The sequence below is a fragment of the Salvia splendens genome, chromosome 9, assembly GCF_004379255.2.
Source record: "Salvia splendens isolate huo1 chromosome 9, SspV2, whole genome shotgun sequence".
NCBI lineage: Eukaryota > Viridiplantae > Streptophyta > Magnoliopsida > Lamiales > Lamiaceae > Salvia > Salvia splendens.
In genome coordinates, this window is record NC_056040.1 from 3,893,758 (window position 1) to 3,909,463 (window position 15,706).

Genomic DNA, 15,706 nt, shown 5'->3' on the forward strand with positions numbered 1-15,706 from the left:
ATTCCACTATAAAAAAAGGTCAATAATTATTCACTACTACTAGCATATTAGTGTAATCCTATGATTGCAAAGAATTTGATTTGATTGGACAAGAAGAGTATGATGTATGGTAAAAACGTGAGCATGTTTATGGAAATTTAAAAATAGAAATAATTCATACTTGTACGTAAACTTCGTTTGACGAGGTATGAATTTGATCAAGACTAATCACCAAGTTGGACGAAATGTCGAGAGAAAACGAAAAGTGAAAACTTTCAATGAATAGTGATTTAACATAAGAAAGTTAAATAACACCTAAAACACTGAAGAAATTATTCTACTCCATGTAACTCTCTTTTTTTAGATGAACTCACCCAAATAAAATAAAGTGTATCCATGTAATTATCATTTTTCAGTACAACAAGTTGACAATGAATACAATTTTAATTAAGGAGTAGTAACAAATGGAGTCTTTGATGATAACAGGAAAAAAATAGAGAGAGAGAAAGAGGTATTACTCGAAAATGACAAAATGCACATTAGAAAAACACAAAAAGTAAACTAAACAAAAATAAAGCAAAAGTGGAATAAGATTCACCCCAAACAAAAGAATAGGAAAACAGAAGGCAAAGAGGAAAAAAATGTGAAATGATTAAGAGGAAATGACAAAATCCACTCTCAAATCTTTTTGCCATTTCCAATTTTCTTCCACTTTAGAAAACTGAAAAAGTCTTCAACTAAAATTATCATTTTTTATTTACCATATTGCATTGTGCATTTGTGTTACCACTTTTAAGGCAATATTAAATGCATTAATTTGATTGCTTGCTACCATATCCCATAATTCAAAGCATCGCACATGCACGCCCCTTCTCTTTGCTTTCAACAATATTTATGTTTTTGTGTTTAATTGCTTTTAGTTTTTTCTATCCATATTGATTAACGCCTTAATAAATGATACAATCACTAAATGCTTATTTAGATATACTTACCGTGTTTAAATAAATAAAAAAATTGAAAGTTTCGTATAAGACTTATTTATAGTTTGATCATGACATGAATGCAAGTATGGGGATTTGGATCCAACTATTTGACCCCTTAAATCGTCCAGCATAACTTTTTTGGAAAAAAAATGTATATTATCTTTAAAACCATTAAATTTATGTGATTGCGTAATAATTTATTTTGAATATAAATGAGTTTAAGAGAGGTAAATAATATAACAACGTATTGAAACGGTCAAATATAATATACACATATAGACAAAAGAGGAAATATAAAACGGTCAAAATACTATTTACAAATTTTGAGTGCTTATACTATTTTACATTTATATTCAGTAAAGTAACACCTTTTTTTTGGGTAGTTTCTGTGCTGGAGTATAATTTATTCACTGTATGCTCAATACTCTATTATTTTACCATTTTGGATATCCACAATTTATAAAATCATTTACTTAATTCCATTTGTAGTATATAGACCCTACATTCTATCAACTTTTTATACTCACGATACAATATGAAACTAATACTTTAAATGAGTCTCACATTCCAATCACTTTACTTTTCTTCACAAAGTCAACTGCTCCGTTCGTCCCACATTAAGAGTCATATTTTGACATTTTCGTTTGTCCCGCAATAAGAGTCATATTTCACTTTTACCAAAAATGGTAAGTAGGTCTCACATTCAACCAACTTATTTTACTCACATCTTATTACAAAACTAATATATATAAGTGGGGTCTCCATCTATTAGCTTATTCAACCCATTTTTCTTTATATTTCTTAAAATCCGTGCCCAAATCAAATAGGACTCCTAATGTGGCATGTATGGAGTAAATTTCTTAAAAGTCATGCCAAGTCAAAAGGACTCTTTAAATGGTGGACGGAGGGAGTATTAGATATTTGTGTTACAAGACATCCACAATGCAATTGTCACTTGAAACAGACACGCAGTGCGGTGCAAGGGATAGGGTTGCCGGTTGGGGAAGCCAGTCGCACCGCAGTTGAGGTTTGGATGAGGTCCGAGCCGCACACGGGCACTTGCACAACACTCGCGCATGAGGTGTGTTTCACGATTTTATTTTGTTGTTTTTTTAGTAAGTAACTAGTATTTCGTAATGTTTTTTCTTTTCTAATTACTTTTTAAAACATCGATAGCAGGAAATTTTTAAAATAATTATTTTTACCATTTTAACAGTATTTCAGACCTTCTAATTTTATTTTTTTCAGTTCCACCTCCTATATATACCCTTCTTTAAAAATTAAAATTGCAATAATTAAAATAATTAAGATTACTATAATTTTAACTTCACAATCAATTTCATTTGATCAAATTTTTCAACCTTTTCGAGATAGCTTCATTAGAATTTTTGAGTATCATAAAAATTAAAGTGCCCATATTAATTTATTTTTGTTATGCGAAGATGATTCTCATTCATTTCTAGTAATCGCGTTTGTTGATTATTGTCTGTGTAAAGAAAATTTAAAACTACTCCACGTTTAAAATAATTAAAAGATCACAAGAAACATAATTTTATAAGCCTATGTATCATGATTTCATGTAATACTAATGTCCTAACATAAATTACGGGAATACATAATAAAGATTGCAAACACCAATAATTTATTTATTACGTTATTATAATCATATAGTGTTGTGATCCATATAAATGAAGTTAACTTTATGCAGTTAGATTAAATGGATTTGTCATTTGACAGTCCAACAATTTTCACTAGAAAGTAGCATGTGATATGTTACAATACTCGACTCCAAATATTTTAACCTCAATCATTGCTGCTTCCCACGTCTTATTTCTCATTATAATGCTAATTGCACTCATTATATTACATGATTTCTCTCGACATTGATCTTTTCCAATTTCTTGAAATATCTCCAAAATATTAGACAATGTCAGAAATTTGCTCACTTTATGAAGAGAGAAGTTTAAGAAAGTGGCACTTTGGATCTTGTGAAAATGAATAAAAGAAGGCTATGTTTAAAGTTCACGATTTAAAAATTCGTTTTAATTTAGTGTAAGTCTTAAATAATTATTCGACTTTATAAAGGAAAGTACACAAAAAAATTAATGGAAAATTCGATATACCAATATTTTGAGCTGAACTGATGTCAGCTCAAAACTCAAAGTAAAGAATACATGTTAAAAGAGTCAATTTTAAATTTAGTATAGTTTCACTGATAAAAAAAGAAAGCTTTAATAAAATTGAAGTATTCTCAGCAGTATTAACATTTCATTTATCAATCTGTATCCAAGAATCAACTAGAGATTGTACCATGTGTATATTGAAGATGAAACGGAAAATATGCTTCACAGCCTAACTTGGAAGAACCATGAAGAAATAAGACGAAACATACCTTTTCATCTCAGAACAGAATGCATCTGCTGTTTCGATTAATCCATAAATGACACGTTGTCTTCACTGTTTATTCAATTAGTCTGTAATGGCTGTTACAAGAATTGATTTGAGTCGACATTCTTTGAATGGAAATCTTTGTTTTTGAACACCTCACTTCTATGAAGGGGTGTCATCGTAGGGCAACTTGCACGGAGCCTTTTTATCTTTGGATATGTGTTGCCCGAGCATTTCAGCAACGGTTCTGCAGCGACACTGGTTTCCCGGCCTTATAACATCTCCATAGACAGCCATTTCAACGACATCGAGCTCCTTGTCTGTCATATAAGATGGCAGAGTTACTCTTTAAAGTAGAATAAGATGATACAGTTTATTAACTCAATAAAACATTCAGATGAAAATTGTAAAAGAATATCTATTGTAGAAATATACACCATATATTGAAACACATTATGTATACTTGTATAGTCATTTTGACAAATATAACCACACTCAAGAAGCGCTTATTTGCAGTTGACTTGCTTCTCACTTGCAGCAAACTTCATATATATGGTGTATGCATCTATAATATATACTCTTTTAAAATAATGCCTCCATCAACAAGATAATATGAGATGTTTTGGATTATTAGTAGGTTTCACTCAACATCCAAGTCATCCATCCGAACTGATAAACCAATGCCATAACGACCAACAACAGTGCCTTCAGATCTTCGCTTTTTGGGTCAGTGTGGTATTCTTTTCTTTTCCTAATTCTGTTCCTACGCATTTGGTTCACAACTCCTAAACAAGAACTGCCACATTGACTCAAGCTTAGTGTGGCTAAAACACATAAAAAGATAAGTGATTTGATCAACTAAGTACTATAATCACAAAGATCAAAACATGAGTAGGTTTGTGTGCCACTAGATCATACAGTTAATACATACATGAAGAGGCAGTTCATCATCATCAACAAAGTTAGTTTTCACTAGTAACAAGGCCTGTAAAAGTTCGTTTTCTCCAAGTTACACAAACTTTTCCACCTAGATTGAAAATTTTGAACCTCCATAATAAACTCCATCCAATTTTTACAACCCATGCCTCCTTCTATGCCTTTCACTAACCTTCTCGCAGATGTCTTAACATACGCAACACTGCCACCATCGTCTTATGCAAGTATTACAGAGGCGATGGTTCAGTCATAAAACCACTTACAATTACATTACACGAAGCATCTTTATTTCAAGGAGACGAAAATAAATCACTCATTTACTACTCAATTCATCCCAATACATACCTAGCACATGTATTGGTTGAGCCAATCCTTTCCCATTTACAAGATGCATCATTTATTCGCCACAAGCATAAGCATATCAAACAAAATAACTTGCATTGATAAACAATAAGCACAAACAAGCAAGAAGAAGAAAAGTTATGTATACCAGTGAACTTGATGTCACAAGAGTAGCCTTTCAAGATGGAATCATCAATCCCCTCCTTATCCGATTTGAATCTGTTCACCCTCGTCTGTAGAATCTGGCAATTCTCTGCTACAGACTCACCACCTGCACAAAACTACCACTACACAACTTACTTTCCCCTAAATTTTCCACTAAAAGATGAAAAGAAATCTCGCAAATTTCAGTAAGCACAATCTATAAACCCTAGAAAAAAATTTAAAAAAAACGGTATAAAATGAATAATCCTAGTTGAATTTCTAGTTGACAAGAGGGGGGACCTTTGGAAAAGGGGACGATGTGGTCATATTCAAAGCAGAGGCAGCCTTGGCAATTGCAGAAGCGTTTGCAGACGACGTTGCCGGCGGCATCCTTGCGCCAGCGCTCCGGGTGACGGCCGGGCACTGTGTCAGCATTGGCCCAGCACATGCTCTTGGCCTTAGTGTCGAAGAATCTAGGCCGCTCTTCATCCTTCGGTTTCCGAGCTCGCGGCGGCGATGGCGAACCCGGCGAGGAGCTCATACCGTCGAGCCCACTGAAATTTGTTTTTCGGTTAATATTCTGTGATTTTATTGGTTGGAATTCCTTCAATAAAAAATGAAGTAGTAATATTAGTAATTTTTTGTCGATTTTTTTATATTTTATTTTGAGAGTTAGTGACAAAATAAAATAGATTTATGAGTTAATAGATAGAATAATGTAAAAATAAAAATAATTTGGCCAACATCTGTTTGTATTGATGAATTGATCACAATCAAGAACCAGACTCCCAAATCATCCAACTCTTGAAAACCGAGGACAAACAACTAATACAATAATTATTGATTTTTCCAAACAAATTAACCAAAGAATTCCAAGAATATATATTGACACACTGAGAAGGTCTTGCATTTCAGAATTCTTCAACTCGAAGGCCATCACGAGGCATCTCGTACGCATCTTTGGATCTCGATTTCTTCACTCCCGCCATGAAGCAGATTTTATCAGACTTAGTGCCTTCCACATTGATGCTGCTCACCTTCACCCACACCAGCACCTTTGTCTTCATCCCCTCGATCCCCGTCAGCTTCCCTCTCGACAATGTGGCCTTCACCCGAGTCGCGTACCTCACAACAGACGAGTCCTTGAAGGACACCTCACACGGAGAGGACATGTGCACGATGAGCCTGGACTTTGCTTCCTCGAATTCGTAGCATGTTATGTTCTGGGGAAAGATGCCACGAGGAAGATTGTAATCTCGGAGGAGATCTGGCAATGACTTTAATGGCTTTCCTGTAGTGAGATTAGGCAACACATCATGATTCAAGAAGATAGATGCTTTGATCTTATGATAATTCAAACATGACCAAAGGTGTTACTCAAAAATGAATGTGAATCTAGCAAGTTCATTCAACTTGTGGTTTTGAAATGTACCTTTGAGCTTGTTGAAGATCCATTTCGCCTTCTCCTCAACGGTGTTGGACAGAGTCTGGAATTCGACACACAAAAACGAGTCATGATCTTCGCCTAATTGTCAGCATCACTCACAGAGCAAGACATGTAGTAGCATACAAGAAATTCTACTAAGTTTCAACATGATAGATATGAGATATCTAATGAGTACTGATGAAAAATCAAATCAAAATACTCAAATCCAAAGATAATGATGCTAAAGGAAAATCAATTAACCCAACAAGTCATTATATACTATACATTACATGAAGTTTTAAATCTTCCAAACAGCAATTTAGGAATAATATCTTGGACAATCTATCAGCAGATTGGCATCATAACTCAAGAGGTAAATTGTATGGAATTTTCAAATCTAACTAAATATAAGCAATCTGCAATTGGTGAAACAGATTCATAAAGCAGAATTCAACAATCTTCTTTCCATCAGCACTTCACACATTAAATCACATCATTCCATTAAAAAGGCAGTCTTTTTCAAAAATTGTGATATCTTTTGTAAGTGAAGATTCAAACAGCAGCAAAAGCACCCAATTCAGCACTAATCAAGAACAAGCATTGATTTTTACAACCAGCATTATCATCAGTTCATCACACATAAAAAAGGCTCATGTTTACAAGAAAGAGGGCTCAAACAAAACCTAGAAAGACAAAAAAAAAACCAAATCGAGAGAGAAAGCATACAGAGATGTCTTGAGAGATGTTGGAGATCTCTTCTTTGGCTTTCTTGGAAACCCAAAATGAACCTGCTTTAATGCTGGCAACTTTTACCAGAGCTTTCTCCATTTTCAAAAGCTATGGTGAATGAAAGGGTTCCTCTTGCTCTTTATGAAATCCCTCTCAAACAACAGTGTGTGTGTGTGAGATACAGCTCATCCACTGATCCAAGATTGGAAATTTGGCATTAAATGGCAGAGAGTGAAGAAAAACCGGCGCCCCGACAAACAAGATTGCGACTCGACTACCCTTTTTTAAATCAACCAGTTTCTGATCCGCCGAATTATTTTAGTGACAAAATAAAGATATACTCCCTCCGTCCGTCCATAGATATTAGACTCGTATATAAGGATGTTAATCGGGCCTGCCCTACTCGAGTTGCGGGTCAATCGGTTGCGAGCTAATCGGGTTGTGATTTCTTTCGGGTTATAAAAGCTCAACCCTAACCCTAAAAGCTCGGGTTTCGGGCTAACCCAACGGGTTAATCGGGTTGCTACCGATAATATTAACGTGCGATCAATCCAATAAATAATTATTAAAATTACTAATATTCAGACAATGTAAAACATTTAATTATGATATATTTGAGATATATGCTTAAACTCAATCATAAACATGATCAAATACTAATATTTGAGATATTTCGTAGAATTTTAATACATGTTTTAGAAATTTAAATATTTTTTTTTATGAATTTGAAGTTTTTAATTTATTTTCAATTATTATATTAATAAAAATTCAATATATAATTGGTATATTTAATATAAAATTGAAAGTTATTTTTTTAAGTTAAAATTAATCAATGAAATGTCGAATTAAGAGTAAAAAATAGAATAATAAAAATTTTATCGGGTTTTCGGGCCAGCCCATCGGATTTTCGGGTTTGGCTCAAATGGGTTGCGGGTTAATCGGGTTTTGATTTTATCGGGTTAGAAATTTCCAGCCCTAACCCTATAAATTTGGAAGGCTATTCGGGCCAGTCCACGAGTTACGAGCTACATTGACATCCCTACTCGTATATCACCGTGGGGTGTCCCAACCTCTTTGAGCCATTTCTATTTATGGTAAAAATCTACTTTATTACCAATTCTACTTATACCACTAACAACACCTCCTATATTCTTTTGCTAAAAGAAATGAGTCTAATATCTTGGCATGGAAGGAGTAGTATTTTTTCTGTAAATTTTCATTTGTCAAATCTAATGAAAAGAAGACGTAGAATTCAAAATTTACGAAATACTGTATCAATTTTAAATTGCCTTTTATTTAGAATTTGAATTGGTAAAAGTCTCATGAAAAATTAATAAATAATTCAAAAAAATAATGTGTTCTTTTATGCAGGTTTTCATTTGGTTAAATTTAAATATAGGGAAAAAGGGATTCAACTTTTTTTTTCTAGTCACGTGAAAATTCATTGTCATTCAAGTATTAATTTTATGTTGATTAAAATTAGTTGTAGTATTTATTTATCTGGATTTTGGAATTATGTGAGATTCAAGTGGTACAGTATATTTTAAAGCTGGGTTTGATATTGTAAAGTTTCATAAAAAATGAATGTGAGATTTTAAAGTATTTTTATTCAACTTTTAAATTTATAAAATTTTAAATGGATTTGAATATCATCTGATTTGTAGATTTCTAGAATTTTCTTTTGATTGTAGGCGTATTAAGTTTCATGTTTTTTAAATTAGATTTCATGAAATCTGGATCTATTTGCAACTGAATCCAATATAGATGCTTAGTATTATAATTTATAACCAATTTGAAATTTGACTACTATATTAGAACAACTAAAATTCTAGTAATATTTTTTAAACTAAGCAAATAAAAATGCTTATTGAACAATTATATTGTGAATCTAATGATGGTCACGATGATGGGTTACCTAACCTTCAAACTAAAGTTTAATTCGAAGGCTTAAAATCTACTCAATAATTGAAACAATTGAATACCATCATGAAAATTATTGAATAAGACATATAACCTTAATCATTACATGATGTAATTATACGTGGTGGGAGATGACATAAATATGAGATCTAACCTCCAGCCTTTAAAGGGCCAAAAATGTTTATTTAATTCTCAATGAAAAGGATGTTTTTATATAAAAAGTTGGGCTACTACTGAAATTGATGTGGATTAGAAATAACACTTGAATATTTTGTAATCTTTTATTTTATAGTATTACGCTTCGTATTCTTCAATTAAATCATTTTACGTTTAACTATTCTAATTGCACCGACAAGTAATAAGAACAATATACCACCAAAAATGTTTATTTAATTCTCAATGAAAAGGATGTTTTTATATAAAAAGTTGGGCTACTACTGAAATTGATGTGGATTAGAAATAACACTTGAATATTTTGTAATCTTTTATTTTATAGTATTACGCTTCGTATTCTTCAATTAAATCATTTTACGTTTAACTATTCTAATTGCACCGACAAGTAATAAGAACAATATACCACAATTTAGAGAACAATCTGAATTTAGAGAGAAGGGAATAAAGATCACGTGCAGTGTCTTGAACATTGATTACATGATCATGTGCAATTTTTTTCTTAATTGATTGCTTTTGTAGTTATAAAATTTTTATAGTTAAGAAGCATACTAATAGCAATTAGCCATTCACAAATGGTGTTTCTTATTCCCAAAAACTAATAAGTGTGCTAGAACGAGAAAAATTGGTAAGTCATTACAAATTTTGATAAAAACATTTGGCCAAATAGTGGTAGTAAAAGATTATCAAAATTTATACTAATCCATCTACGAAAAAATAGTTTTGTTTTTCAATTTTAGTATATTCACTAAAATTTGATTTTATCTATTTATAGAAGTATAGAAGTATAGAAGAGCAAATGATAATAGTAAACGAAATTAACTGGGGTGGAGTTGAGTAAAGGGGTGTCGAAACGGGTAGCGGGTATCGGGAAACCCTCAACCCAATCCGCTATCCGCCGGATATCGGGTACCTGCTACCCGACGACAATGGGAAACGGGGCGGGATCGGGTAGTTTGTTTTAAATTTTTGCGGGTATAGGTATACCTGCTACCCGCGCGGGTATACCCGTTATTTTTAGGGTTAGAGTTTTCAAATATTTTATTTTAGTTAATTAGTTTCAAACGAAGTATTGCATGATTGGTGAAAGTGAAACTTTTATTAGTTTAGTGTCTTTAGATTAGAGATTTAAAATATTTAGACTTTTAGTTGAAGTCATTTCATATTTAGACTTTTGATAAAAGTGAATTATTTTTGGTTTTATATTAATCTTTTGAACGGTGATTTAATTTTAGACATGCTTGATGTTTCTATCATATTTGCTTATTCGAAATTTAGATTTGCATTATATTTAATACGTAGTCATAATGTATTTAAGAGATGAGAAATCACCATATCTGTGTATAGTTAATAGATAGAAATTATGCTAACACAACAAAGTAAAAAAATACGAATCTAAAATCATAGTGTAGCAACTAGCAACAATCCACAATTCATTCTAGAATTACAAACATGTACATAAAATTATTGTATTAGATGACTAGCATTGATGATAAGCGAAAACTAAAAGTATAATACCATTGAATAATATAATACACAATTCAAATTATGCCTGCGGGTTTGGGATACCCGATGCGGGTATCGGGTTACCCGTATAACTATACGGGTCGGGATTGGGTAGTATAATATTGAAGTTTTCGGTTACGGGTATCCGCAAAATCGGGTTTGGGTACCCGTTTCGACACCCCTAGTTGAGTTGATATGATATTTATATTTGATTTGACTCATTATGTGGGTGTGCGTAAATTTTTTTAAAAAAAGTTAGTTAATGAATTGGGTTATTCAATTCTAAAAGATTTTTACATAATAATTATAATGAATTGAGTATTGTCCAAGCTTAAATTGGGCTCATTTCCATATGGGCTTTAAGCTGCACTGTAACTATGATTTGGGCCACTTCAACTATGAATTTGAGCTGGATGACGTATCTTTGTAAATAAACTAAAAAAGCATAACAAAATATTTTGAGCATCAAATGGTTCTTAGTCAAATAACTGAAGTAAGGATATTAAGCATAAAAAATACGAAAGTTAGAAAAAGTATACTAGAATTGTTAACCCAATTTCACACCACGATACATTTAGAAGCATTGTCAATCCAAGATCTCTTCAATAGAGAAAAATCCTAACAAATAGTAGTAATTACTAACATTGAAAATTAGTTTATCTTAAAAAAACCAGTTTAAAAAGTTGTTGAATGAAGGTCGATTATTACAAAGAATCATAGAAGAGTAGGTTTTTGGAGTTATGAATTTTGACAAAATTTGAAACCTCGATTGCACAGATCTTTGATTAAATTTCACAACTCACTCTTTCTAATACCAATGCCTCCTACATTTTCCCTTCATTTTGAGTAAGTTCAATTCTTCAACATCAGCAGATAATCCATCCTTTTTCAATTGCTCATGTTAACTGATAGCATCATAATTTTTTTTCAAGTGTTGCTAGTTGATTTCTTTTTTTCATTTTTGTGGGCAGTGTTTGAATTAGCAATGGGGGAGATCGACACAAAACCAATTGAATCAGTTCAATCTGCAATCACCTTTTTCGGACAGAGTAATTATCAAAGGAAAAACAGTCCAACAAATGACAAAGTAAGTTTCATTTCCAACCTTATGCTATTTTTGTTTAGAGAAAACTTTGAAAAATTATGAAATTTTGTCAAATTCTGGTAGACCCGCAACTTTTAAGATCAAGTAGAAAAATCATGAAGAGTTTGGATTCGTTTGCTATTATTTAATGACGAAAAAATCGATAGCTAACCGTAATACATTATTGATGTTTTTCAACCAAATGTTATACGGTATGAAAAGACGACATTGTTCAATACAATGATATTAATTCCGCTGTTGTATAATTACGATCAGATCCAAATTTCATAATTTTCAGATTGATATTAAAAATTGGGGAATGGACCAAAATTTAACCAACTTTTCTTACAATTTACCCTTTTGCTTATGTCATCAATAGACGACATTAGGATTGACAATTTTTGGCACGATACGATAACACGACACGAATCCGCACGAAATTAATGGGTATGTGTCAAAGCTTATTGGGTTCGTGTCCTTATTATGTCGACACGAAAACTTCGTATCGTGTTCGTGTTACACGTTTAGAAATAATATTACTATATTATAATATTATTATTTTTTATTTATTTTAAAATTTTAAAATTTTAAAATTAAAATTTAAAATTGTATATTAGAAATAATATTAATATATTATAATATTATTATTATTATAGTGTCGTTATTGTGTCGTGTCATATATGTGTTGTTATCGTGTCGTGTTGACCAGAAGTGGTTCGTGTCGTTAATGGGTTCGTGTTGTGTCCGTGTCTGAGGGTAGCGGACAGTGTTCGTGTTTGGAGTTTTCTTAACGGGTCGTGTTCGTGTTTGTTGTTATCGTGTCGTGTCGTTATCGTGTCGACACGATAACAACACAACACGTACGATTTACCACCCCTAGATGACATTGTTTACCACATTGCATTTTTGCAAGATTTTCTAACTGTCATATCAGATATAATTTCACAAAAAATCTGGCATTGTATTATTTGAACAAATCCAAATTTCTATCAATCTTTTCCGCTTGATTAAAAATGGGGATGGATCGAATTTAACCAAACTTCATGGTTTTTCCGACAATTCACGCTGCAAAATCTCGAAAACACAGGAAGTGGAGATAGAGAGGCTAGAGAGAGAGCTGGCAAGCGTGAGAGTTCAACTGGAATCAAAGGAGGCAGCGCAGAAGCAAGCACTCATGAAGCTCGACCATTACCAGAAAACCATAGACGAGCTCTCATCTCTCCTCAAAAACTCCGACGAAAAGAAGAATTTCTACATCAACCAATCAGAGGAAGCCACCTCCCGCCTCGCCGAGCTCGAGTCCGCCCTGCAGAGCTCGGCCCAGCGCCTGGCTGAGCTCCAGCAGCTGCGCGCGGAGGCTGACTCGGCCTTCGCGCGTCTGCAGACAGAATGCTCGGCGAAAGACGCCGAGGCTAAGAGAGCAAGAGAGCAAGAGAAGGAGGCGCAGGTGGAGATAGCCCTCCTCAAATTCCAGCTCCACAAGGGGCGGTCGCGGCTGGCCGCAACCCAGGCTGCTGAAGCGCGAGCGCAGAGCGAGAAGACCGCTCTGTACAACGCGCTTCAGCAGCTGGGAATGGAGGCCGAGGAGGCGAAGAAAGAGAACAGGATGTTGAAGGAAGCTGCTATAAGTTCTGAGCCTCAGGAGAATAGCGAGATGGAGAGTGATGAAGAGATGGAGGGTGTTAAGAGGGAGTTGGAGGCGGCGGTGGCGAAGACGGGGGAGATGAGGATGCGGTTGGAGCAGGCGACGAGCAGGGCGGAGGCGGCGGAGAAGGCGAGGGCGGGGCTGGAGGAGCAGAACAGGAGGAGGAGGGAGCACAAGGAGAGGCGGAAGGCGGCGTACGCGGCGCTGCGGCTGGAGACTGTGGCGAGGGAGTTTGTGGGAGGTGGTGGTGGTGGTGGTGAGGATGGGAAGATCTATCAGCCTCTTGGTAAGGTTCTTAATATGAAATTTTAGACTTAACTAATTATATTTTTGTTGAGGAGAAACAATGTTGAGCATTGGTTTATTTAGATGTTGCAATGTGAAACCTGATTTTAAGGCACAACGGATAAATAAACCTCTTTAATTTGTAAGAACACGATAGTTTTTAATATAGACGAATCAATGGGATGATAATGAAAAGCGATAATAGAAAATAGCAACACTAATGTTTTACGTGAAAAACTCTCTTCAACGTGAAGAGATAAAGACCATGAGATCCAGTGGTTTACCAAATCCACTATTATCAAGAAGTTTGCAATGATGTCATGTCCTTGACAACACTACGGAGGCACAATCAGACAACGTTTGAACCTGCTGTCATGACAAACCGAGACTGCACAGTGCAGGTAACTTGGAGAACACTATTTCTCTCTGCTTTCCTTTTACACATTTTTTTCTCTTTTTTTCTTAATATGGACGCCTCCTAGCTCCTACACTAATGGTAGATATTTATTCTTAATATGGACGCCTCCTAGCTCCTACACTAATGGTAGATATTTATAGGGATGTCAATCGGGCCAACCCGTTCGGGTTCGGGTCAACCCATTCGGGTTGTCGGGCCATTCGGGTACGGGCTATTCGGGTTATGATTTTTCGGGTTATAAAAGTTCGACCCTAACCCTAACCCTTCGGGTTTCGGGCTAACCTACCGGGTTATTCGGGCCAATGCATATTTTTAATTCTTTTAATATTTTCAAAAAAATAATACGTATTTTAAATTTTCTTTAATTATATACATATTTTTAATTAATCATTCAACAATGAAATACGTATTTTTAATTTTCTTTAATATTTTTAAAAAAGATTTAAATAACTTATTCATTACTTAATTATTTACAAAATATCTATCAATAGTATGTTTATGTTTATGTATTTAAAACATAAATCAACACTTTATTTCAAAATTCAAACATAAATCAATTCGTAGAAAATTAAATAAAATTTTCATAACGTTAGAGGTGCATCGTAGATGTAACAAAAATATTTTGAATTGTTAAAGAGTGAATTATCAAGATGCTAGCTAATTGGAGTAACTCTAAGTTTTCTTGAATTATGATTAGTCAAATTTAATTTATTCCAGCTGTAAATAAGTCAAATAATAATTTATCTTTGTTTTAAGAATCATCAAAGTAAGCATAATTCAATGACGAAGCGGCGTCAAAACACTTTGCACTATTATATTGGAAATATACTAAAAGAAAGCTTTTATATACGAGTATTTATGAATCCATGAACCACATAGTGATTTTTTTCGTGATCTTATATAGTCGGTTGACGTATTTGGATTTTGCATGGTTTTAGAGGGTTGTCTTGGATGATTTTGATTATATTTATATATTTTGATATGTTTACATCTTTGTTGAGAAATGATAGAAAATGAATTAGAAAATGTACACAAAATATGTGGATGTGCAGCAGCCTTGTTTGAGTCAATGTTTCTCGCGATTTTGAAGTCTGATAAACCTCAAATACATATCATTTTCTTCGTTTTCGAAAGAGCTTCGCGTGGATATATTGCACGCCTCAATCGGAGCTTTGTAGAGAAAGTTATGACCGTTACAAAAACTGCTCGCTATGCAGAAGCCTTCAACCCGACGGGCCGACCCGTAACCCGAACGGGTCAGCCCGCCTAACCCGACAACCCGAACGGGTCAGCCAGAATGGCCCGATTTTAAATTCGGGCTGCGAAATTACAACCCTAACCCTGTATTTTTATCGGGTTATTCGGGCCGGCCCGCGGGTTCGGGTTACATTGACATCCCTAGATATTTATATGTTCTCTTTTGACCTATTTAAGTAAATAACTAAACCAATTCTATTTGGATTTTTTTTACAATCTGGGAGTTCTAACCCAACAAAATTTTAGGTTTTGGTGGACAAGACAGAAGATTCTAAGAATTCATGCACAATTATGATAGTACTAAACAATCATTTCATATGCTGAGAGAGATCATAAACTAAATGTTAATATATTGATTAAAGTTTGGGATAACATGACTTCAGTTTGGAGCTTATAATTTAATTTTGTATTGCTCAGTTTGGATCAGAGTTACATAGGGACTAATTTCTATGATAATTATGGAATATATATCAATTACTATAATCGATAAAAA

General features: G+C 33.9%; 2 protein-coding genes across 2 annotated transcripts; both read right to left on the bottom strand.

Moving 5' to 3' along the window:
- Positions 1 to 3,331: 3,331 nt before the first annotated feature.
- Positions 3,332 to 5,372, bottom strand: LOC121748719. Its single transcript, XM_042143204.1, has 3 exons — positions 5,073 to 5,372; positions 4,777 to 4,899; positions 3,332 to 3,670 (listed from the first exon to the last, which is right to left on the bottom strand). The coding sequence occupies exons 1-3, from the start codon at positions 5,311 to 5,313 to the stop codon at positions 3,513 to 3,515; spliced, it is 522 nt and encodes a 173-aa protein (XP_041999138.1). The 5' UTR covers positions 5,314 to 5,372; the 3' UTR covers positions 3,332 to 3,512.
- A 131-nt stretch (positions 5,373 to 5,503) lies between these two features.
- On the bottom strand, positions 5,504 to 7,215 carry LOC121748717 (uncharacterized protein At5g01610-like). The gene is made up of 3 exons (XM_042143203.1): positions 6,925 to 7,215; positions 6,205 to 6,259; positions 5,504 to 6,063 (listed from the first exon to the last, which is right to left on the bottom strand). The coding sequence occupies exons 1-3, from the start codon at positions 7,024 to 7,026 to the stop codon at positions 5,684 to 5,686; spliced, it is 537 nt and encodes a 178-aa protein (XP_041999137.1). The 5' UTR covers positions 7,027 to 7,215; the 3' UTR covers positions 5,504 to 5,683.
- Between the last annotated feature and the right edge of the window lie 8,491 nt (positions 7,216 to 15,706).